Genomic DNA, 26,200 nt, shown 5'->3' with positions numbered 1-26,200 from the left:
ATCAGACTGCAGTGTTCACAGCTGCACCTTTTAGTACCAGATCTGTGTGCTAGGTACCCCAACAGAGGGGGGACCAAACATGGGGACGGTACAGAACGGTTCTATTGGTACCATCCACAACTTTTCACAGTGGAAACGGGAAAAAAGCTACCAAACTGAACTGTGCCGTACTGCTCGGTGGAAACGGGGCCCATGGCACCAAGGAAACAGGCAGCAAAGGAACAGGGAGAACAGAGCAGAAAAGATGGATGAATAATTAGGTGACATACATGATTTAATGAATTAATAATTTAACTGATAAATGGCTTAAACCATTTGAAAAACAAACATGACTGTCCCGTGTTACCTGAGCATGTCATCGGAGTGACATGTATTTTACTTGGCAACATAATTTCTTTATAGAAATATAGCAAAGCTACATAACAAGCTCCAAAAGTGACACAGTTAAGATTTTTAGGTGCTTTTTGTATTGGGTAATTCACCAAAAACTATCCCAATTTACCTGCCATAAAAACGCAAATAGAGAATTCAATGGTTATACAAACACAGGGAAATGACTACTCCGCTTGGACCTGGAATGTGACTGACAAGGTGGAACAAGGAGAAAATTCATTGATTCATTGCTCCTTTTCACCCCTCCATTTCTTGCTCCTTTTCACTACTCCCTCCAGCCTTCATGCCTTCCTCATGGTGACTTCTCATCCCCTTTTATCCCTTTCATTTCCTTTGTGTCTCCCTCTCTCTCCAGTCTGACCTCTGTCTGTCGTTTGTTTTCCTTTCTCTCGCTCAGTCTGTCTGCCATGTGAGGAAACACAGATTTTTTAAACTTCCCCTCTGACTGCCTGCCATAATTATTTCGTTCTAGTTACTTTTCCCGCCGAGTCTTAACTCCTTGTCACCGTTCACACACACACACACGCACACGCACACACACACCTCCCAGCATATTAAATCCCCCAGACCACACCCATCTCCAGCCCTCGGGCCCTCCCACGCGCGCTCACGACAGCCGGTCCACAGAGCGTGCGTCTTTAACTTTTCTGCGGGACTAGCAGTGAGATCTCCGGCTGCCGTTTTGTCACGTTTGGAGGCTTTATTTCCAAAACTTTTTTTATTTTACCATCCCTCAATTTCCCTTTAATTTCCCATTAACACACAACACCTGGAGCTCCTCACAGCTTTGCTTCCTCCTCAGTCAAAACTCGGTGAGTAAACTTTGTATTTTTGTAGTTTGCATGTTGTTTGAATGCTGCACGGAACTTTCTCTGAGGGATCATGTCCCATTCAAATCCAATGCGACTCTGAAATATATAATAAATAACCAATTAACAACATTATTGTGACTTTATGGTGAGTCTTGAGCCTAACTGTTCTTATTTACTGCTCTGGAATATTCATCCAGCCTAAAATATTCCTTAAATAACTGTTGGATATTTTTATAATTTATATTTAGTAACTATGATACCTTTATTTAGCTTTATAATTCATAATAGACTCGTTTTACTTGGCCTTTGCTGCCGTGTTTCCCCCTGTGGGTATTTATACACATCATAACTTCTGCTGAGTGGCTCCAACTTTCAGACGTTGGAAATGAAAGGGGCGTTGTCAGCCACCAATGTGTGCGTGTGTGTGTGTGTGTGTGTGTGTGTGTGTGTGTGTGTGCTGTGAATGAATGTTTGCTGCCCTGAGAGGGAAGATAAATTACTTTTTTTTTTTCAATGGATACAGGAAATGTGCGTGTGTGCGTGCCCCATACGGGCTTTAAGCGTATCTGCTTCATTACTTAGAGTTAGTCCTGAACTTGTGGTGCTTTGCATCTGTAAACCTGCACATATGGTCACACTAGATGCTGCTGTGGTAATATATGAGTGTCAGTGTTTTATTGAGCTGATTAAATCTGCTTAAAATCAGCTCAGGCTCCATATAAGTGTATTACTTGGACTACAATGCTGAATCCAGCTGCCCATGTCATGCATTGTTGACTGATGAGGCAGGTGATAACTCCTGCATTCTCCCTTCAATGGTGGCGCCCTCCTGTGGTTGAGAACAGCAACAGCTTGGCCCTGGTTTGCAAAGGTTGGAGGAGTCTTTTAGGAGTAGGATGCAGAAATGGAGACTCCTAAGGCAATGTTTGCATGATGGATAATGCAGTCCAGCAGTGGTCTGAAGATTAAATGTCATTTGGAGAGGAAAGGTTACAAAGATACAACAATGTGTCGGAAACTAATTTGCATGCCCCCGTTGGCATCAGGATTGACAGGTGGATTTCAGTATCTACCACCCACTCTGTGGCAGATCTGCATTATTTTACCTGCATTTTGCTGGTGGCTGGTGCTAATCCACCCTGGCTAACATGCAGTTATAAACCGTTGCACACAATGCATGGGAAAAGGCAGAGAAAAGGATAACAGGTGGATGGCTAAACCTGAACTTGGACTCCCTCAACCTGCTCTAGGAAACCAGTGCTGAACATGAAACTAGCTCCAACACTGATTTCATACATGCTGCTCTTGTGACGCTGGGGGTCTACATCTGCAGGAGACGCTTTATGAAAACAAGAAATGAAAAACCTCCAAATCCCTTTAATATTACATTAAATTCACTCTGAGTTTCAAAGGTCAAATGTTTTGTTTTATGAACTGTTACTGAAGAAAGAACAGAGCCAGTCTGAAATACTGCAGCCCATCCTCTCCTCTCTCCTCACCCAGCTTTTAATTTAGTTTAATGAGCCCTGCAGTCATTAAATGTGTGAAGTAATGTGTTAAAGAGCCACAAATTAGCAGCTGAATGAATGACATTTAAAACTCGCAGTGTGTAACGTGAAAGCTTTTCCCCACACTTTACAGAAGGTAGTCTTGTTGCAGTGGGTAAGGCTTCGGGGGATTTAGCAGCATCCAGCAGTGAGGATTGCAGATTGTAACCAGCTGAAACTTCTCCTGGTCAGAATTCCTTCAGGGTTTGTAACGGAAGCTGAATTATCCACAGAGTTCTCCTCCTCTCCAAAACACATTGATCAGGTGCAGTTTCAGGTTACAAATCAGTGTTTCTCTGACGCTGTTTGGCACATCAGAGACAGGCCGCTAGCACAGCACCTGCTAATGTATGCACACCTTTTTTCTGAACCACACTTCTGGGAGGTTTCACCATATTTATCTGCAGGTCTCCTCTTCTCCAAAGCAAACAGATGTGGTGATTTAACCCGGTGAAGACACTGAATAAGCAGTTTCACATTACAAATCAGTGTTTCTCTGATGATGTTTGGCGTGTTGGAAACTGGCTGCTAGCCTAGCACGTGTGTCCTCACCTTTTTTCTTTGATAACTCAAGATCCAGACACTCAGGAGTTTTGTTTATGATATTTTTATTGAAGGATAATTGCAAATCATACAAAAATTACAATTGAAACAATGTTTTTCCTACCATCTTTTCTTTTCTGAACAAACATCCTTTAAGCCAGACAGGATGATGATGTTAGGGGACTTCCAGTCTAGCAAAATTCTGCGACGAGCTAATAGAGACGCATACGGCACTATATCGGCCTGTCCGGCAGTCAGAGTAGTGAGATACTCAGGAGGTTTTTACTGGGAGGCAACCCTGCAGAGGTCTCTTCCTCTCCAAAACAAACAGACCTGGTGATTTAAACCACTACAAAATGAATAAAGCGTGTGTCTTGGCCGCTGTAGAAACATGGCGGTGCAACACGGCCATCTCCTTAGACGAGGACCCGCTCCCTATGTAGATGTAAATGGCTCATTCTAAGGCAACAAAAACACAGTGATTCTTATTTTCAAGTGATTATACACTAAAGAAAACACTGTTTTGATTCCATTTCTGCAGATCTATTCCCCTAAATCCTACACACTGGACTGTAACTGAAGTTTGATGCACACAGTGGCCAAATTCTCCTCAAGCAGATGTAATTTTTCTATCTCAAGTATTTGGACACGGCTGCAATCCTTTGCCCTCTTTGCCCTCACTGTTTCGGCTGTGATGTGACACAATGCCCGAACGTTTTCATGGCAGAGTGTCAGTGTTAATTTCAAAGTATTTTCAGCCACTGAATGCAGCATGAGGAGCGAGGTGTGTGATATTTGATCGGAGGGGGATTAGTCGGGGGTGTGAGGTTTTCAAAGCTGCTGACAGATGAAAACTATCAGCGAACAAGTGTGAAGTGACTGAGAGTAGAGCAGGAAGATGGAAGAGAATGAAGGGATGATAAACAGATGAGGATGAAGGTGTCTTTTTTTTTTTTTTTTACCTCTCCATCAGGTGTTAGCCCCAACTTGTCTCCACCATGTGGGAGTCATTACTCAGCGCTGTCACTTCAGGAATGTGTGTGAAAACGTACCCTCTCACACACTTACCTAACAAACCATGTTAGTGTCCAACATGAAAGAATTCCTGCGTCAGGGGGAAGTCTTTAAACCCAGCAGGAAAACAGTTGTGTGCATGTGTGTGTCTGTGTGTGCATTTGTCAATTTGTTAGGCTCCTGATTCCCGAACAGGCACGTCGTACACACGCACCCTCACACACACACTGTATGCCTTTGCAACAATGTCGGCGTCATTGTGCAGAACAATGATTCTTCTTCCTCTCCTGGTATTCAGCAAAACTCAACATAGCTCACATATTTATTTCAAAGTATCAAAGCAGCCAGTGTTTTATAACCTTTTTATGAAGAGACATGATTTTGGGGTTAGGGCAAAAGGTCTAGAAAATGTCAAGTTATTAGGCTTGTGTCACCAGCAATAAAAAGTCTCATGACCAATGTAAAAAAACATCAGTTTGAAGCGACAGTGCTGTCGTCGATTTGGACTCTGAATGCATCATTTGTGCACACTTATAATCCATTTTCCACACATTGAATTTCAATTTAAAATTTACCCTTCTCTTTTTAGAAAGGACACTCCGTTCCTCTCTTATTTAGAGTGTGGCGTGAGAAGTAAAGTGACTGTGTAGCATCAGGATGTGAGTGTCCTTATGAAATGGTCGGCTTTATGAGATGCTGTTTTGTACTGGGTGTGATTTCAGCTTGACAAACACATAATGTTTGGTTTTTGTCTCCACCCAAACATTAGCATGTTAATTGTAAGTATGAGCGCATGTTTGCATTAAAGGGGAAGTACGCCTATTTCCAAAACTAATACATGTTATTCCCAGGGATGAAGACAATCCAAAAAAAAAAAAAGTGGGAACTTAAACATCACTCTCGCATATCTGAAAAAAGGAGTCCTAAACTTAAATTTAAGTCTGGAACTGCTCTATAGGGTGCATTTCCATCCGACTATTTTTGTGCACATTTTTAATTTGTGCTGTAAAAACCTGACTGGCACCAGCACAAATAAAAAAACTCTTGGAAAAGGTGGGATAATGACAAAAGGTAAATGCTGATAAGTGCAATGGAAAAAGATTCAATGAATAAATGATGACAAACAGTCTTAACATATTGTCACTGCGTATGCCACTGCAAGTTTATACAGGGATGTTACCAGAACTCTTCCAAGAGCACCTTGTTGTAATATTTTTAATGACGTCATCTTGTTGCGCTATCTTCTCCTGCAGTGGTACCTGACTTGAGAATCAGTGCCATCTGCTGCTTATCTTGCTGAGCCAACTCCCAATATTTGCATAACAGTAATGGATGGAAAAGAACATACATTTACAGTTCCTTTCCCCAGCTTCCAGAAAATATGGCTAGAAATTACACTACATTTGGATGAGAACCCATGTATAGACAGAAGACTAGGAAAGATTCTAGAGATGCACGATCCAGCTTTTCCAGTTTCGATCCCGATGCTGTGGCTTTGAGTATCAGCCGATACCCGATACCGATCCGATACCATGGTTGACCTAAAAAGCTATATACCTTTACATGTAGAACAGAAAAGACTAGAGGCATCAGGCATTGATGGCTACACAGTTCTCTCCTAAGATAAATTGAACCAAGATGAAACGGTTTAATGCAATGATGAACTTTTTATTTTTAACAAAAATAAACTATTGTGCAACAACAGCTGAAATAGTGTGAAATACCTCCACACAGCAGATTTTCTCCTTTGCTCCATGACGTATGATGTAGCTTGCATTGCAATAAATTTAAAGGGAAAGGATTGCCTCAGGTATAGGTTGTATTTTCCGATACCCAATCCATCTATTTTGATAATATCGGGCTGATATTCAATCCAGGTATCGGATCGGTGCGTCCCTAAAAGATTATGTTATTTTCTGTTTTGGAGCTGACAAATATTAATTGAACCATCCTAGGTCATGGAAAAAATATACTGGAATTCTTAATTTACATGGTGTTTCCCCTTCATCCAGTGGCTAAGCTTATGTACGGCAAATTCTGAAAAACTTAGACTGTAAGAGATAAGCTACGTTAGACAGAGATGCTCTAAAATGCCACTGCATGAACGATAAATCTTTGGGAGCAACAGCTGTGGGTCTGTTCAGGGGCTGGAAGCTCTAAAAGACAAAGTCAGAGTCAGTTTGAGCCTCCTTCCCACAGGAGGTGATCCTAACCAACTGCATTTAGAATACACTGGTTTTGTTCTCCAAATTTAGTAAAAAAAACAACAACCTGCAATTCTTGTTTGTATTTGAAGGAGATGGATGGAATTGGACGGCCATATATGGCCCAGAAATTTGACCTGTAGTGGATCCAGCCCCTTAATTGGAACAAATCCAATATGGCTTATCTTCTGGTGACACCCTCAAGCCAAACTGCCAAATATGTGGCTGACTGGCGATAAAGATGTGCAAATAGCAAACTTGTCTCTGCATCTTTCATCCAGTTTCGCTCTCTGCCTCACGAGGCTACCAGCTCATTTCAGAGTTTACAGGCAGCCACTTGTTGTTTGTAAAATGGCTCTAGTAAATCCGCAATGTAAAGGATTATAGCTGTCACACTGGGCAATCTGGTTATATTTATAATTCTGTACTTGCTCCACTGCCACTTAGATGACTCCGCATACATTTTAAAAGCAAACTGTGTGTGTACATCTGTGCCTGTGGGTGTCCACAGGTTTTGTTGTGCTCTTCCTTAGCAAAGCTTTGTTTGGTCTCTGGCTTCGCTCCAGGGAAGATGTGCCTTTTGTGTTTTCCCTAAAAATAAGCCTTAGCTTGCCTGTTGTTGTTGTGTACACATGTGCGTGTGCACAAACACACACACACACACATGGTTACACCATGAGGCCATTCCTGGGGGAAACAAAAAGCAAAAATGAGCATGAGGGTTCATTCTTAACCTTAGAAACTGAGTCTTAACTCGAGGTGCACTTGCTTTACCTTGCACATTATTATGAGATCACGCAAGAATCATACGAAAATTCATCTTCAGCATGATACTTTCTCAGACATAAAGTGCCCTGATGGCTGGCTGAAGTATAGGTCAGGAACCTTGCCCCTGCCATATTAGCGGATGGGGCATGAGCCAAACTAAAAAATCAATTTCAACTCTTAATTGTTTTGATGAGTTTGGTTTTAATCAGACTTAATGCTGTCAAAAAGACCTATGATGTCATGGATGTCAGCCATGTTGTCAGTCGGTATGATGCTCAGATTGAGTCAGTGGGTGTATGGGTGGGAACTTGATACCCTGGCTCCAATTCACGACTGCTACTGCGCAGACTCTGGCTCCAAATGACGTCCCCAGCACAAGATAGCAGGGCCTGTATCCAGGATATTTTGGCTTTATCTTTGTACAGTGGGAGGAAGTGGAGATGAACCGTCCATCTTTATATACAGTCCCATTGACTGTATAAAAAAATGAGCGATGCACTAATGGACTTATCAGTGGACATGGTATAGCTTCAGTTATATCAAGGCTTGAGAGTATATCTTCATTGAAAGAAGCGCAAAGAACGCCACTGAAGGCTTTTCTCAATGGGAAAAAATGTTTTTTGCTCTTCTCCTAACTGGCATCTGACAGTGATTGACAGACATTTTATCCAATCACCTACCAAGTATTTTTTGAAAGTGCCTGCCCTTTTCCAAACAGATTCCAATAACGGCCTCTCAGATGGTTCATGGTAACAAACCATCTGGAACATCAGGTTGGCACTTAGCCTTTTCGACCTTGCCGTCATCATCAGTAAATAGTGTTTGTATGTGTTGGCTCAGTGTCAACACCAAACCCCAAGGAACCGAGCCGGGCTTTGAAGCCAATTTGACATTAGGCCCTCTCAACAGCTGTATCTCCACTGAGAGAGCGGAGTCGGAGGAAGGTTCCTGTAAAGTTACCGGGCTCTGGATGTGACGTAATCGTTGCGCGACCACTTTGACCGGGGCGACGTAGGGACGCCGTTAGCTGTTAGCTGATAACGGTGTCTGTAATAACTCACTAAACTCACTATATGGTACATGACGGCGGAAGCTATATGAACGTGCTAACCCTCGTCTGCTGAGTTTTAAAAATCCCGGCTATTTTGTTGCTTTCTGTTGACGTCACATCCCCCCTTGAGTATATCCAATCAGCACCAAGTAATCCCCAAGCCCCAGCCAGGAGTTTCTCAGGGCCGTTCTGAGTACCTACTCCGAGGCAGAGACTTGTTTAACCCCTGTAAAAGTTCCGGAACTCTGTCCTTCGGGGGTGGTTCCTGCGGTGGAGACACGCACCAACGGCCCCTGCCCCGTAAAATTACCCCGAAGTTCCTGCAGTGGAAACAGGCCTATAGTGGCCAAACTGTGGAACTACAAGTTCTGAATCTATCATGTGATGCAATGGGGCCCAAGAAGACTTTTCCCATAGACTTACAATGTGAAAGAGACTTCTGTAAATCAGCGGATAATGTTTTTGAGCATCACAACCCCTGGAAATGACTTGTTACACTATCAGAAAGTGATTCATTTGGTCTGATAACATTTCTGAAGTCTGAAAAAGCTGCACGATTGAATCATTTCAACCCCATTTGAGTTAGCAGAGGGCTAAACCAGAAGTCTTAAGTCTTAAGTGTGCTTGCTCTGTGGCCCCCATGATGCATAAGATCCGGGAAGATTTTATGGCTTCATGTGCCACTAAGCAACTTTGATTAGAATAAATGGCGCCCCACCTCCAGTGCTGTATCTTCTTCTATTTATACATCAGTAGTCGACACATGATGCAACTGAAAACCACCATGCAAATTATCTTGAAAGAGGACAAATTTGACCCATGTCTGAGCCTTGTCACTTTAATTGTTGTTCCCACCAGAATGATTTGTTGCTACCGCAGAATGCTTGAACTCAACCTGTAAAAGAATGACATTTTCATTCTTCAAAGATGGACTGTTGATTTGATTTAATAAATTCCATCAGGATTTGCTTTTCCCAACTGTTTTGACCTCATAGAACAAAGCAAGATGTCAGTAAAAATACTGCATTAGTTTAAATTGGTGTGATGAATGTATTATACTGTCAGGGTTCATGAAAAACAAACGAGGCATTCAGGACTAAGTATCCTCTATTGGTGAATCCCAACAAGTCTGTCAGAGTGAGGGTTCGGAAGAGGAAATGTTGCATAAAGCGTTTCCACTGTACGACCTCATCAGGGGCCAGAGGGCTCCACTGGAAGCCTTTTTGCCTTTTCTCTTCCTGAATTAGTTTTTCCATGGCCAAAGACAGAAAGAGAGACATACACAGAAAGAGAGAGAGGGACAGTGAGAGAGACGGGGGAGTGAGATTCGGAGGCCCAGTTAAGTCTGTGGCTTTGTGTTTTATGAAAAGAGTAAAAAAAAAAAAAAAAAGGACATTAAAAGTCAGCATTTTCCACCAGGCAAGGGAATCAGTCGGCGCACACACACTTGCACTCTTGCACAGCAGTCCCCCAGCCTCCTATTACAGGGCTGAGTGGAGAGGAGGAATGGCAGCCTGTTTGTCAGTGTGTGCGTCAGGCGAGGTGGCTGCAGTCTGACAGAATCAGTCTATCTATGTGGTAACACGAAACTGAGGTATTGCTAAGTAAGATTAGGAGAAAGAGTAAGATTTCTGTGACATCCTGTATAAACAAAAACCTAGGGTGATATGCTAACGGTAAAGTGACATGATGTCAGTGCTGCGAAATCCATATTGCTCGATGTACGGTGAATAATCGGATCATCTCTAACTTAGTGATGAATACTCTGTTGTTCTGCTGATTGACACACCACAGCTGAGGGAAATACCCCTCTGCATGCATATGTCTATTATGATAGATAAGGCATGAAATATCTGTGTTATGCATACCAGACGTAGCGGAGCTAATGTATACAGCATGCATGTGCTCTTTGTGTGTGTGTGTGTGTGCAGCTGTTGCCTTGTGTCAGAGGTGAGTATCAGTGCCTTCACACTTTACTGTGAGCGCTGAGCGACACGTCTGCGAGGCAACACCGTTCCCAAGGACCCCTGGGGAACACAGGGCTCCATGTTTAGTTTGATGTTTGTGTGTGTGTGTGTGTGTGTGTGTGTGTGTGTGTGTCAAATGGCAGTGAAAAAGAGAGGGAGAAAGAGTGTATTACTGTTACGGACATGTTTTCAATAGAGAATATGTGGTTTATTACTCTGCAAAATTAGACACATCACTCATTTTAAAAGGATTCAATTTGGATTTATTGGCTGAGATTTGCCTTGTTTACTGCTGTTGGCCTATCGGCAAATAAGATGACATTCACCGATGGCAGTGTCACATCAATTTTGAGCAGGCTAAAAAGCAGGGCTTGTAACTAAAGGCATTCTGTCGTCCCAGGGACAATAGAAAATGTGTTAAGGACAAACAAGGCCTTCAGGACGAAGGCTGCTGAAAACTCACAATCAGTGTTTTTTTTCTCTTTTTTTTCCTGATAATGCTACATTGTGAAAAACAAATCTGCATTGACATTGGCAGGAGGGGAGCTAGTGAACGTTAGCTGTTAGCTGTTAGCAGCTGGTGGCCGGAGCCTACAGCTCATGGAGGTTGCATTGAGTTACACTATAGCCCCTTTTAAATAGGAATTGTGTGAATTTGCAGGAAAGCCCAATCAGTCTTCTTTCAGTATTGGCAGTATAAAAACAAAATCGGGGAGTGCAACAAAATGCCGCCTACCTACTTTTGTTTATACAGAATGCGCCTTTTTCGGGGCAATGGGGGGCGTGAGCAAGTAACAAAACGTGTAGCTCAGTGTGTGACGTAAACAGTGACAAACTCCAAGACAGGCTGCGGCTGGTCAGTCCTTCAGCGATTCTCTCGTAAGCCGGCCCATCCTTCACCGTCCCCGTCATCTGACGGTTAATGGCCTCATGGTTTGCGAGGACAAGGAGGGCGCGCAATTCTTTGTCTCCCCAGTTGCTCATCTTAACAGTGTCTGTCAGGTTTGCGTTTCCCTCTTGCTATTAGCTGCTCGCTAATTCCTGCTATCAGCTGTTTCCTGTTAGTCCACTGCCAGTGGGTCGCACGTGCGAGGTCATCAACAGCTCCTCCCACAAGTCTTCAACAGCCCCTCCCGTGGCAGAAGGGCACCTCGTCCTTTTTAAACAAAAAAGGTTCCACCAATATGTCTACCCTACAAGGCTGAAAATTGGGCACCTCGGATCAACTCGCCAATCTGGCTCTGTGTGTCTAAACGCTCGCAGCTTGCCGGCAAAACAGCCCAACATTCGCCGAAATTCTGGCAGTGTAAAAGGGGCTTATGGTGCGTTCAAACTCTGTTCAGTAAAAATGAGTATTGTGTGAAGGTAAATTAAAACACTAACATGATGTGTTCAAATGTAATCTTGTAAATCTTAGTTTTTCATGAGAAACTTGAATAAGTACTCTAATCAATACAGTTGTTTAAATATGAAATCTATTGAGGTTTTCACAGCACAGTTGTATAACAACAAAAATAGAATAAACAACAACAAAAATAACACAAACCGCTATTGGCCAAGTGTTATTTTAAACATAGGTATCAGCATTTCACAATCAGTGCATCCCTAATTATTATACAGCAGTTCATTTTTTTCTGTAGATGCTAAACATATCATCTATAGAGTATATCTGACAGTTCATGAACATACCAACATGTTTCTAGAAGAATTGACTTGGACTTGAACTGTTCACCCAACCCAAGCAGCAAAGGAGTCAATAGTTCAAGCTCAGCTAAATTATTCTGAGAATATGCAGCGAGCTGTCACATATACTCTAGATAATCTGGTTAACATCTACACAATAAAGCAAAACAGTTGGACTGTTGAATCTCATCTAATGGGCTGTTGAAATGTTACAAATACATTATAAAATAAATCTCTTTTTACATTTGAATGTGAGAGACGAAAAGTGATGACAATGATAAATCAGCATAATTGTAGTTTTGGGTAATTACCCTTGTATACGATCATTACGGTTTGGACAATCAAAGTGGTAACTCTATAAATAGAAACACACACAAAGGAGCATGTATACATATAATTTACACAAGCAGTATATATTGTGTCTGTTCTGTCAGTCATCACCAGGCCTTCATGTCTGAGGTCTACATGGTTTGGATTTACTTTAATCATCTCAACTGTGTCTGTGAGTCTCTCATTTGTGTGAGTGTCTTGGCAGGCTATATATTTGTGGTTTTCAGTGTGTGTGTGTGTGTGTGTGTGTGCACGTTTACGCTCTTGTTTTTGTTTTTCTCGCTTCCCTCCATTTCCCTCCAATGGGGTTCCCTTCCTTCTCCCTCTGTCTCCTCCCTCCTTCCCTCCCTCGATCCTCCCCTCAACTTCTCTCCACTGATACGAGAAAGCAGCTGCAGATGGAATCAGATCCAGCTGTGTGTGTGTCTGTATGTGTGCGTGTGTGTGTGTGTGTGTGTGTGTGTGCATGTCTCAGAGATTACTTGCTGCTCCAAAGAATGTTCCTGCAGGTCAGATTAGATTCAAATACCAGAAAGGTGCCGTGCAGTGGATGCAGTGAATGAACTGTTGGTATTTACCTTGGCTATTTTGTATTTCCAGCTCCGTCCCCTCCATTTTTGTTTGTCTCACGCTGCGCTACAATTGTTCTGTAAGGTCAAACCTGACGTCTGATTGGCCACCCTAGAGACACCGTGATTGTAATGTTATAATAGACCAGTTTTCTAAGACTCTTTAAAGCTCCAAAGCTGCAACAGTTAGACCTCCAGCATGCTGTTGCCAGTCCTAAAAATAAGCTTGCATCTCACATTTCCACCCAGTGTGACCTGTCACTAACACACCATTACACTGTATGTTCACACACATCCTGCACAGAATGAAATGTTTTGAGATCTGCAGCTGTATTTCGATGTAGTTCGATGAGTGATTATGATGATATTTTAGCAGATTATATCCTGTAAAAATTGCATCAGAGATGAGTTTTCCTGATATTTATGGGAGCTTTTTATAGAATTCGTTGCATTATTTATGTTTTTTTTTTTTTTTTAACAGTTATACATATGTAAAAGGCTTCTTTTTTGAGAAATAAAGTATTTTCCTTTCCCTTTTGCATGGCCACTGTTAGCTCTTTGCTTGTCTTAACTGCATACTTTTCTAATGCAGGATGAGGCTGTTAAGCAGAGAGTAAAGCCTAGTTCACATTACACAATTTTCCCCCTGATTTTGCGTCGCGGAGACTATCGTAATCTTTTGAGTGTTCATACCTGGCGACGTGTGTTTCTGTCAACAGGAGTCTCGCCAACTGCGTTACCACCTGTGTATGCACACCGCAAGATTTCTCCACCGAGCCCTCACTTGACAGAGCCCCAGATAACACGATGACGTCACCAAACTTGGAGACGACACATCGTAAAGGCATGGATATTCTTCCAAGTGTTGAATCAGATCTGCCTCCAGGGCCTGGGTCCAAACACAACGCGCTCCACGTGATCCTGTGGATGCCGCCATTGTTGTTGCTGCTTGCCGGCTTGTCAGTGTTGCCAGATCTTGGGAGAGAAACAAGCAACCAGGGCTATGGAAACAAACCCAAAAGAAGCGACTATCATGCGTTCTCATGATGCCCAAAGTCGCGGCTAATAAGAGGACCTGGCAACCCTGCGGCTTGTCCTCCTCACATTTCTTCCGTCCTCCTGCGTGCTGACGTGGGACATATCCTGCCTCTGATTGGCTGATGCTCTTTGTCAGTCATGTCAGACTTCTCCAGTTTTCTAGCATGCCAGGTATCCAGTCTCAGTCACAGACAACAGGCGACTTGCTCGTAGGCTTCTTCACACATGAGGACTCGTCGTGGCAGACCATCTGCCGACTCACCTCCAACCCAAGGTGGCTCTCAAGATCCTCTGCGACGTCAAAATCATGGTGAAAATCGTGTAATGTGAACTAGGCTTAAAGGCTCTGTGAATATACTTTGTATTCAGATCTTCACTGTGCTGAAATCTTTGGAAATGTATGTACTGAATAAAAATCTAAACTTTAAGATTAAAAATTTAATTTAGTCTTCTCAATAGGGATGAATAAAAGGCTGAAATATAGACCTACTTTATATTATTTCACAAAGTTTTCTTACACCCCTTAGAGTCAAGGAGGCTCCGCAACCCACCCCTCCAGAGGCTTTGATGACCCTGAGTGGGGGTTGCGACCCCCAGTCTGGGAACCAGTGCTTTAAACAAACCATACAGTGTTGTCTTGCTGCACATTGTGAATGTTAAAAAAATGTCATCCACATTAAATGCAGGTCTGCATGCGCACAATTTCCGCTCCACTTGTGTGATATTCATATTTTTTCCTCCCAATGTTCAGATGCAAATTAAAGTGTGTGTTGGCAGGTAAAAACTGTCGCTGTTTACATTCCTGTCTAAACCCAACCCCCATGTCTCATAATCAAAGAGTATAGCTCATTTTGTTTCCTCTTTTTTAAATGATTTTTATTTTACGATGTACCCCCTCCCCCAACTCAGACAGGGCCTATCCTCCGGCACACCCCACAGCCACATGCTCACACACAAAACTGTGGCCTGCTTCCTGTCAGCGGGGAGAGGTTGTTTTTACTGCGACTCCATTTTGGCGGAGAGGGCTAATTCCTCTGCTGTCTGGCTTTGTGTGTGTGTGTGTGTGTGTGTGTGTGTGTGTGTGTGCGTGTCTGCCTGCACTCACATGTGCTTTTAAACATGTTTGTGTCTCTGCTTTCTCAGCTTCTTTGGTGGGAGTTCATGTGTGTGTGTGTGCACATACGGTTTTTGATGTGCGTTGTCCCCACAGGGTATTTTGGCTGAGTTTGATGTGTACAGTGTACACAGTAGTCTTTCCTCTACATCCATGTGAAGCTGTGAAACAGCCTCTAAAGTGGTGCTGGAAACATTTCCTAGATATCAAACTCCTGTCTCGTGTTATTATTTGTAGCGGTATGAACGTTAAACTAAACACAACGATGCTGACAGAGCATTTTCCTGGACAAACAAACCTAATAGGTTTCTGGATGTATTTAGTATTTGTAATGGATTTTCCTTTCAAGACAATTACTTTAAGTGTATTTTAACATAAACAGGAAAGCAACACACAAACAAACAAAAATACTGGATATCCTTACGGAAAGGGTGCACACATAAAATCAAGGCCTCAGTAGAAGATCATATCTTAAGCGGAGGCTCACGCGCACACACACACACACACACACACACACACACACACACACACCTGTTATGACTGTCAACAGTGTTGTCTGAAGCCATACACTTCTGGGCATTTGGTTCGTGTTGTAATGCTACAGATACCAAGGTCATGCTGCAAAAAGAACTCTCACTCTCACTCTTGGCCGTGTTGAGTAAAGCCACGCCGCAGCGTTTTGTGTTTCCATTGTCAGTTTAGACGCGCCATGCCACGTCAAAACGTGCCGTGGGATGGACCTTCTCAGGAGTAGGTCCAAAAGCAGGGCAGCCCGCCCTCAAGCGGGTAGCGGTGACGTCTTGCCGACTGCAGCCAACCCTAGACGACCCCGCTTCTCCTCCGCCAAACAAACAAGCAAGTGTGTTGCGAGACTGTACTCACCTCTGTCTGCAGGAGACCAAACAAAAGGGCATTTTTAAAAGTCTCTTTTGTACTTTTGTAGCTTCTGACTGTGGTGTGGAGTTTAGTTTCTCTCCTGCGTCATGGTTGTACTTTAGGTATCTGCTGTATTTTACTGTTTCCTGTTCACTATCAGCCGTATTAGAAGTTGTGTGAAGTTGCTGCTCAAAAACTCAACATTTCCTTATTGTGCTGCTTCACAATAAAAGTTTACACATAACAAAATAATGAAGGACTTTTATTGCGAAGAATCTATAGGAAATTAAATGTGTTATTACTGCATTTGCCGGGCTTTGTTGGCAGCTTCTCTTCAATAAAGGCAAGTCTAATAATATGGCAGAGAGGAAAGTGAAAGCAGAAACAGCCACAGTGAGATGTTGATGAAGAGCTGCAGACAACAGGCTCTTACTGCACCTCTGCAAACAGCTCACCTCCAACAGGTAAACTTCTTTCACCTGCCCTGCTGTGGAAGAACTCAGCAAAAATTACAGGGGACTTTAGCCGTGGATCGGCCTGCTGCTTTTAAACATCATCACTCAAGACCAGCCATCATCAGTTTAAAGCCTAGTTCACATTACACGATATGTGTTTCTGTCAGCGGGAGTCTCACCAACTGCATTACCACTTGTGTGTGCACATCACAAGATTTCTCCACCGAGCCCTCGCTGACAGAGCCCCAGATAACGCGGTGACGTCACCAAACTTGGAGACGACACATCGTAAAGGCATGGATATTCTTCCCAGTGTTAAATCAGATCTGCTTCCAGGGCCTGGGTCCAAACACAACGTGCTCCCCATGATCCTGTGGACGCCGCCATTGTTGTTGTTGTTGCTGCTTGCCGGCTTGTCAGTGTTGCCAGATCTTGGGAGAGAAACAAGCAACCAGGGCTATGGAAACAAGCCCAAAAGAAGCGACTGTCAAAAAGGGGTACTGATCCTACACACTGCTCCCTTAGTGTTTTTGGTTAATTTACAGCGACCCTTAAACTCTTATGCGTCATTTTTGACATCTCAATATACTAGCAGAAACAGAAATTGTCTGCTAATGCCGTTATGCTAACATAGCATGATGTAGTTTGGTCTGCTCTGACTGAACAGTACAGACTGACCGTTTCAAGATGTAAACAGCCAACTCCTCGCTTCCATCAACAAGTCATAGACAGGATTAAGGCCTTCAGTCACTGCACAGTAAACACCCCACTCCCACAAACTGTCCTCTTGCACACACTTCCATACACACCGTCAAACACACACATACATATAGACACAACATACAAGCTTCGTCTCACGTCTAAGTAGCATTTTCTGTAATTTGAGGGAAGACCTTGAGACTACAAATATTTCTCTGGCTGTTTCATTAACCCAGCATTCTTCACAGTTGTTTAGAAAGGTTGAATTTTGGTAATTGGTTGCAGATGTAACAGTTGCTGTTGGTGCATATCAGCTCTACTTGGATTGCCTGTACACTGTTTCCATCTCTCTGTTAAAGCTGATACAGTTCAGTAATGATGCATGCTTACAGTGGATCAGGGATATTCAGGTTGCTTTGTCTGGGGGCCACTTATGCAAAATGACAGGTGGCCAGGGGCCAGTCGCTGAAGTCCTGCACAGGTTTATGCAGGGGCGTTTTTACTATTTAAGGACACTTGGGGCACAGCCTGGACCTCGGTTGGGGATCCGTGGATTCTTGCCTGGCACATTTTTCATTAAAAGCTCCATTTTCATGCTTTTTATGCACCTTATTTGTATTAAAAGTTCAAAATAATCCCATTGTAAATCAATTTATTTTAGTTGTGAATTAGAAAATGGAGGGCCACATGACCTACTGTCGCAGGCCAGATTTGGCCCACAGGCCACTAGTTGAATATTATGCTGCTGTTGTTATTTTAGCAGTTTTTTTCAAACCATTTAGTGCTGTGGTGTTCCAAATTAATCCAGGAAAGTCAAATTGGTACATAAGAATATGCTTCTTGCAGTTCTTTATGAGCTGTGGGTATATGTGCACATTTATACAGAACATTTGACGCTGCCAAGCACCGGAAAATAGGTCCTTTGCGACAGCTTTATCTGTGTGTTTGATGTATGCTGATGACACACAAGGGATTAACCTCTCCTGTATTTGTGTGTGTTATTAAAGTATTACATATATGTTGTTCCCAACAGACTCCTTTCATGTGAAGGACCTTGATCCACACCTGCGAACCAGCCTTTGTGACAGCCAGCATAGACACACACAAGCAAACATCCAGCAGCACTGTCGTCCACCAAAAGCTGAAGCAATCAGCCCGTGAGAGACGCAGACAGCTACTGAAGCAGCCTGTGGGATATTTTACGGGCCTGACCAGACAGAGGGGCAGCCATGTTGATCATCTTAGCCTTCATCGTCCTCTTCCACCTGGCTGCGGCCATCCTCCTCTTTGTTGCAACCATTCACAATGTGAGTATAAACTGGAATCATACAGTCAAAACAGAGCTGGGCAGCATGGGATATTTCCAGCACTTTAACCATCTCTGTGTCTGTCCCTGATGTAGGCGTGGTGGGTGGTGACGCCAGTTGGACAGGAAGTGATACACGCTGACCTGTGGTACTCCTGCAACTCCACCTGCTATCCTCTGCAGAACAGCCATACTCCTGATGCAGGTAAGACAGCATGTGGAAAAGTCCAGTGTGTAGGATGTAGGGGATATATTGGCAGAAATTAAAGGTAATATAGGAAGTGTTTTCTTTAGTGTATAATCACCTGAAAATAAAAATCATTGTGTGTTTTCGTTACCTTAGGATGAGCCATTAATTTGAACATAGGGAGCTCGACCTCGTTTATGGAGATTGCCATGTTCACCGCCATGTTTCTACAGTAGCCCAAAATGGACAAAGCAAACACTGACTCTAGATGCTTCCATTTGCATTTTCGCTTCGGCCACCATGGTTAGCAGCTCCTTCACGACAAGCAGCGTCAGAAGAATACAGATTTTTAAACATGAAGCTACTTTAGTCAGTGTTTTTACTGGTTTGAATCACAGTCAGTTTGTTTTAGAGAGGAAGAGACCTCTGTGGATACTTACACTCCTGGTGAAAATGTCCTGAATGTCCGGATCTTAAGTTATCACAGAAAAACAGTGAGCACAGATTTCCAGGTGCTGGGCTTGTGGCCCATCTGCAACATGCCCAACAGCATCGGAGAAACTGCGGGAAACTGTTTTACTCAGTGTTTTTACCAGTTTAAATCACCTGGTACATTTGTTTTACACAGGAAGAGACCTTTGCAGATAATCGGCTCCCAGTAAAAACCAACTGAACAATAAACACAGAAGGAATTCTAACCAGGAGAAGTTGCAGCTGGTTGCAATCTGTAGTCCTCGTTGCTAGATTCCACTAAATCTGCCTAAATCTTACACACTGGATGATGGTGTTGGAGAGCGCTGTCTAACACTTCAGTCCAAAATTCCAATTGAATATAAAACTAGTGCTGCTCAGTATGTCTATACATGCCACAGAGCATGACTGGATGTTAACTGCTTAATTATACCATGCAGTGCACCTGTGTGGAAGCATCTGCATTTGTCACGTTTCACAATTTACGTTTTTTCTTAAATTTGTCACGTCTGTATGTAGCTTATGTGTGGTTACTGTAAGTCTTGTCTCTGTGTATGTAACACCCTCTCTCTCCTCTCTCCTCTCTCCTCAGCATATCTGCAGGCGGTCCAGGCTACCATGATCCTAGCCGTCATTTTATGTTGCGTCAGCTTCTTCGTCTTCATCCTCCAGCTCTTCAGGCTCCAACAGGGAGAAAGATTCATTTTCACCGCTATTATCCAGCTATTGGCCTGTGAGTGACACACACACACACACACACACACACACACACACACACACACACACACACACACACACACACACACACGCTTATTGATGTGTACAGCCCCTTGCCAAGACCAAGCTGAGTGGAGTGGTTGTTGTTCTGCATCATCTTAGAAAAGAAATCAAAAAGAATCAAATGTTATGAGTTACATAACTTTGATGAAGTAATTAAAATAGTTGCATTACTTATTACATTTTAAGGTAACTAGTAATCTGTCACCTATTACATTTCAATTGTAACCTTCCTCACACTGCTTGAGGGCATACACATATGGCTTTGTATGATACTTCACACTTCACAGTGTAAGAACAGTAACAGTAAACAAAACATGGGAACATCTGCTGGATTTTAGTCGTAACTAAATGCCCAAACCACTTTTTTCAGTTGAATACCAATGTGTGTGCATATTTAGTAGTGATGATGACGGATTCAGGTCCACATCTTCACATTTTAGTGCAAAGTATTTGAATTCTATCCATTGTGTTATAAATTTGCATAGCGACTGCCCTCTAGTGGTTGAAAATGGCCACTGCAATTTAATTTTGCTACTGGCTTATCCAGGACAGGCGACACATTTGGTAGCATCTGTTATCACCATCCCTCCGCCCTCCCCCCTCTACTTGTCGACAGAATGAAGACGTGAATAGTGGCTCTTAGCCTATACCCATGTCAATACTTTTTCCCTGTTTTAGAAGCATTTCAAAAATAAAACTCAGGGCAGAGGCACCGCAGCCAAAACTCTGGGGTTTAGTTACTCTTACAGAACAGTACCAGAAAGTGTTAGGTAAATCTGTTCTCCTAATTTCACCTCACATTGATGGAAAGATAGCAGATTATTTATTTTGTTAGAATAGAAAAGAATATATCGTAATATCTTTAATGTCATGAAAAATTGTCAAAACTGTATTTCAGGTTAGTATAGCTAATCACAAAGACTGGAAACAGGGAAAAACAGCTATTTATTATTATTAAACAAAACTGATTCTGCCGCAAATGATCACATGTCACATCACATCTCTGGTGTATTTGAGCTTGCTCTTTTTGTGAGTGGGTCTGCATACTGTGCAGCGACATGAACCTCCTGCACCCTTAATGCTATCAAAACTTTCATTTATTATTACCAGTGCAGCCTCCATTACTCTCGACCAGGAAAGAGGCAAACAAAAAACCTACACATGACCCCAAATAACAGAGATGCCGATTCACACTGGGCTAATATTATCACACAGCCTCAGTGTTGACAATTTACAGACATGGCAGATCCACAAATGATCACAGTCGATCCCTGCAATTATCACAAATCACATAAGGTCCTGTCGTCCTGTGTGAATAGTGCTTTCACGTGAAATTCCTTCTTCAACTCAACTATAATTTCCCTGGTTCTCTTCTTCTTCTCCTCCTCCTCCCAGCTCTATGTGTGATGATGGCAGCTTCCATGTACACGGCTCAGAAAGACAGCTTCCACTCGAGCGATCTTAAGAAAGGCTCCTACGGTTCCTCCTATATCCTGGCCTGGATCAGCTTCCCCATGACTCTCATCAGCGGCCTCATGTACCTGGTGCTCAGGAAGCGCAAATAGATGTGATAAGCTTGACGCACGGGCATGAAGATTTTATAGAATACAAACAGGAACACTTGGACACACATGCGTAAAGACATACACTTTTCCTCAACAACCATGCATGCAAACATTCTCTCACTAACCATTAGATGTTATAATACCATTGGAGATAAGGAAATACAGCACAAATCCACAATAACTTCAAATCTCAGGCTCAGAACTAGACAATTCACCAAAGAAAAAAGCATTCAGCAACACATTTTGTACACTGTACACACTCAAAACCCCAAGTAGTCACACACCCTTCTCCTTCCTGATGGCACATTGTTCTCACTGAATGTGGCAAAGGTACACAAGGACTCTCTAAACACAGAGTTTGTTAAGTTGTCAGGCTGCACTGTATACTTTATTTCTGGATTAAAGCATCAGAAACACAGCTGATGGTTGACTGGAGAGACCCTCTGTGACAGCCACTAAAATATGTTGCTGTAAACGTTTTCTCATACGAACGCCAGACGGTATCAGGAGAATCAGGTCCACACACTGACTTTCACACATGTGGCACACAACAGGAGTTAGTCCGTGTCAGAGGCGTTCTCACCTACCTATACTCAGTTTGGTTTAGGCGAGGGGTGGCGCCTGGGTAGAGCGTGCAGGAGGCAGGGCATGACACGGATCACGCTGCAGTCACGTAGCTGGCTTCGCAATTTGATCATAAACAACAGAGTCTCTTGCTGTCCCTTGAATTCGTCTGACAATTTTGGCCTCGGCCCTTGCTAGAAGAAGTTCCCTTATCTCGTCATCTCTCGTTGCCGTCTTCATGTAAATGACCTTCTTCTTCATCCTAAGATGGTTTCGCATGAGCCTCAAGATAGAAACGTCTTTCACATGCCCACTTGCTCGCTGTGAATTCTCCGCTTTATTTACACATGGGCTCAATCTGACATCACACTGTCTTTGTAGGGAGCTGGCAGGATGAAGTCAGTTTGATATCCAGTTTAATTGATTTGGGCATTTGCCTTCTCACATAATGTCTGCGTAATGTCTTGATAATTTCAGGTTCACAGGGCACGTGTGAAAGGGGCTCATGATTCATATTTTGTTTGAAAAGTTAAATCATACTTTTGCCAGCTAGGTGCCGGATAGATTCATTTACAGGAAGTTGAGGTCAAATCTAAGCATTACAGATCAGCACCACACATGCACCCTGCTGCATTCAGCACACACTCACTGCTCTGGATAGAAAAAGGTCCCTGAGGCTCCTTGCTGCATTTCGTGAGAACATGCCCTCTCAATCCTCTCCTCCCTTTGCCCCCTAGCTACTACACAGGACATGAGCAGTGTTCCAACATACTGATTTGTCTCCTCGTCCTGCTTCCTATTCATAGGAAGGAACCTGTCTGAAATATCTGATGACAAAGGATAACAGTCGAAGACAAGTGGGGAGATTTGTCTTACTGGGACTTTCCAAGAGGTCCATACTCTTTTTTTGTGAATCTATAGTCAACTGAATTAATTTTGTACATATTTGCTGTGTATGTATAGTTAAGGTTACTGCCAAAAGCTTATTTCTAAGACTGAAATACTAAAATTATATATATATAAAAGACAAAAAAAGAGAATCTTATGTTAACCATAGCATACAGGATGTGTAGTGAGGCACTAGTTTAGGTATAATATGCAGGATTTTAACTCGTTGTTTGTATTCTTCTGTTACTGACTTGTGTTTTAATGGTGAAAAAGGAACCAATGATGTGCTGTGATATTCGGGATTTGAAATGACAACGTAGGATCACGCAAACTTGAAATAAGAATTTCTTTGTTACTATTATGCTTCTTTGTTCACAGCTCCACTGAAAAAAAGACAAAGCTATTTATTGTTTAAAACCACTGTTGTGTATTTTAGCATCATGTGACTGAGGATGTATAAAGTAATTAAGGCTTGCCATATTTTTTCCCTCTCTCGCCGGGCTACTGTTTATTTGGTCCATTAGTGAAACATCTCTATCAACCCTATGCACATGTGTGCTCTGGAATTTAACAACAATAAATGTGCCATTGTACTGTACACTGTAAAATCTGAGAAGTTGATCTTACTTTAAAAAAATCTAGGTAATCGAATGCCTTAAAAAAAAAAAGGTAAGTAAACATAACTATAAATCTATCTAAAATCTATACAAAATTGTTAAGTTTCCTTAAAATGTAGTTTTATTCACACATCATTTTAAGTTGCAACAACTTAATTTTGTGAAGTTGCTGCATGGAGTTATCCAAGCTCCATCATATGCCAAATCCTCTCTGACATGATTACATTATTTCAGACTAAACTGGTTCACCAAGGTTGCTAGAAAGATCAACTTAATGTTACTTGTCTTTTTAAGTTGCTAAGTTGTTAAGTTAATATTGTGTGTTAAGTTGTTACATTCGAAAAACGACAAGTGAAATCAACTTCTACCTTGATGTCTTACTTGTTTAGCTTATTCTAACTTGTCATTTTTAAGTTGCAACAATGTCATATTTTGAAGTTGTTGCAAGTTAAAAATGACAAGTTTAAATTGCAACAACTTCATATTATGAATTTGTTGCGACTTAAAAATGACACGTGAAATCAACTTGCTCTACATTATTGTCTAACTTGTTTAGCTTGTTCTAACTTGTCATTTTTAAATTGCAACGTCATATTTTGAAGTTGTTGCAAATTACAAATCACAAAATTACAAATTTAAGTTCCAACAACTTCATATTATAAGTTTGTTGCAACTTAAAAATGACAAATCAACTTGTCCTACCTTATTGTCTAACTTGTTTAACTTGTTGTCATTTTTTTTAAAAATCGCAACAACTTAATATTGTGAAGTTGTGCAACTTACAAATGACAAGTGACATTAACTTAAAGGTGATAGCTACAAGTTTAATTGTATTGACGAATGCTCGTGGACTTTTTTTTTTTTTTTTTTTTACTTCATCAGTGATTGAACCTGTTATTTCTATAATTAGGATTGTTTATTCATTTTCAGACGTTTAGTTAGCCTAAGAAAGATCATGTTAGCTAACTATTTATTGTCCAGCCTGAAGGAAATCCATCCAGCTCCAGTGAGGGTTTCTAAGGGTTAGCAACTTCAGTAAACCACGTTACTGCTCGTTGCAAACTAGTCAGTCATAGTTGTATATTCTTAAAAATGTCAGCTAAACAGAACCTAAATATGTTCCATCTCCTTCATATGCTACAATGCCTTCTGTCATGATGACGCCAAGTCAGACTAACTCGGTTCACTGAAGTTGCTAGAAAGATCAAGTTAATTTTACTTGTCTTTTTTAAGTTGCAAAAACTTAATATTGTGTGTTAAGTTAATGCACTTTAAAAATGACAAGTGAAATCAGCTTGTTCTACCTTTTCATCTAGCTCGTTCTAACTTGTCATTTTTAAGTTGCAACAATTCAATTCTTAAGTGAAAATTAGCTTGATCTTTTTTAAGGGTTAGAAACCTCAGTAAACCACATTAGTGCTTGTTGCAAACTAGTTAAATATATTTGTATGTTCTTAAACATGTCACCAAAACAAAACTCATCAAAACTCTTTGTCATGATGAGGTTAAGTCACTAACCTTGTTTGCTGAAGTTGCTAACAGTCAGAAAAAACAAGTTAACTTCACTTTTCATTTTATAAGCTGCAACAACTACAAAAATTAAGCAAATACAACTACAACTACACAGCTAGATATACAGTAAACTTAAATTAAGGCTTGTAGCCACATTTACTTACCTTTTTGAGGTAATTGATTTCCTCGACTTTTTTAAGTAAATCAACTTGCATGATTTACAGTGTACCCGCCACCAATTCATGGAATTACTTCTAATGTCAGCCTTTGTGGTAATATAGAGATAATGTTTGATCTCATACCGTAGCAGCACTGTGTAGACTGTTTTCCTCTTTCTCTGTGTTGGTTTGGGGGTTAAACAGTTAAGGTAGACCAGCGGGGTATTAATGCACATATCTCGGACTTGATGAATCCTTCAGAGGTGCTGTACTGGGTGGTTTTGTGATGGGAATATGGTCGTGTCTAGCAATGTTTGGACCACAGAGCCTGGTAACTTACCAACTCACCGATATTGAAGATTCAGGGAAAAGAAATGGAAGTGAAGATTTTCCTCTGTTATCTCAAGATGATACTTGAAAATGATCAAAACAGCATATCGGAGGCCAAGATTGTGATGTTTGTTCATACGTTTTTGTGACGTTTTCATCTTAAGAGTGATTCACTAAATAGTTTTTGTCTTTCAGCAGATCCCTCATTAACTTTTATTGAAATGAAAAGTAAGTTTAAAAGTGAGATTCTTTAGTTAATAACAGATTATGTAGTCTTTGAAACTATTCGTTTTAGCTTTGATGAGTTAAAAAATAAATCTAAATTTAGATTATCTGAGCTTAAGTTCTGTGCAAGCTGTTGCAGATATTCAACAGAAGCCACAGGAATCACCTCTAAGAGCTGAGTCATCAGAGCCACTCTTGATTTGGAGTCAGAATGTTTTTGGTTTATGGTTTGTGATAATTTTCCTGTTGTGTGTTTTTATGTCAGTGTAGATGTACTGTATCTTAGTCAGTGTAGATCCATACAAATAACCACAGGACCACAGTGACAAATGAGCATGAGTTGTTGAAGCCAAATCTGTATTTATGGGGATTTGTTTTTTAAACATGTTTTTTTTGCAGTTGAAATGTTTCTAATGCTTTATGAAGTATTAATTCCACACTGATTCAGAGTCTAATGTTGCTTTATAATGGAGACAAGATGAAATTGTCAATGTTGAAGTAGCTTAAATTTAATAGTTTCCTTTCCTGCATAGG

General features: G+C 41.7%; 1 protein-coding gene across 1 annotated transcript; it reads left to right on the top strand.

Moving 5' to 3' along the window:
* The first annotated feature begins 994 nt into the window (after positions 1-994).
* Positions 995-24,313, top strand: emp2 (epithelial membrane protein 2). Its single transcript, XM_049561707.1, has 5 exons — positions 995-1,205; positions 18,097-18,370; positions 18,466-18,574; positions 19,620-19,760; positions 21,203-24,313. Exons 2-5 carry the CDS (start codon positions 18,293-18,295, stop codon positions 21,370-21,372), a joined length of 498 nt encoding a protein of 165 aa, XP_049417664.1. The 5' UTR covers positions 995-1,205; positions 18,097-18,292; the 3' UTR covers positions 21,373-24,313.
* Positions 24,314-26,200: the final 1,887 nt, after the last annotated feature.

Source organism: Epinephelus fuscoguttatus, linkage group LG19 (genome assembly GCF_011397635.1).
Source record: "Epinephelus fuscoguttatus linkage group LG19, E.fuscoguttatus.final_Chr_v1".
Lineage (NCBI taxonomy): Eukaryota > Metazoa > Chordata > Actinopteri > Perciformes > Serranidae > Epinephelus > Epinephelus fuscoguttatus.
The sequence above is the reverse complement of the archived record's forward strand: the minus strand, read 5'-3'. Positions and strand labels throughout refer to the sequence as shown.

Bases quoted from the DNA above. Each gene is read 5' to 3' on its own strand.
- emp2 (XM_049561707.1), top strand. From the start codon at position 18,293: ATGTTGATCATCTTAGCCTTCATCGTCCTCTTCCACCTGGCTGCGGCC. The intron at 18,371-18,465 runs GTGAGTATAAAC...TCCCTGATGTAG, and splicing joins TTGTTGCAACCATTCACAAT to GCGTGGTGGGTGGTGACGCC. The intron at 18,575-19,619 runs GTAAGACAGCAT...CTCTCTCCTCAG, and splicing joins CAGCCATACTCCTGATGCAG to CATATCTGCAGGCGGTCCAG.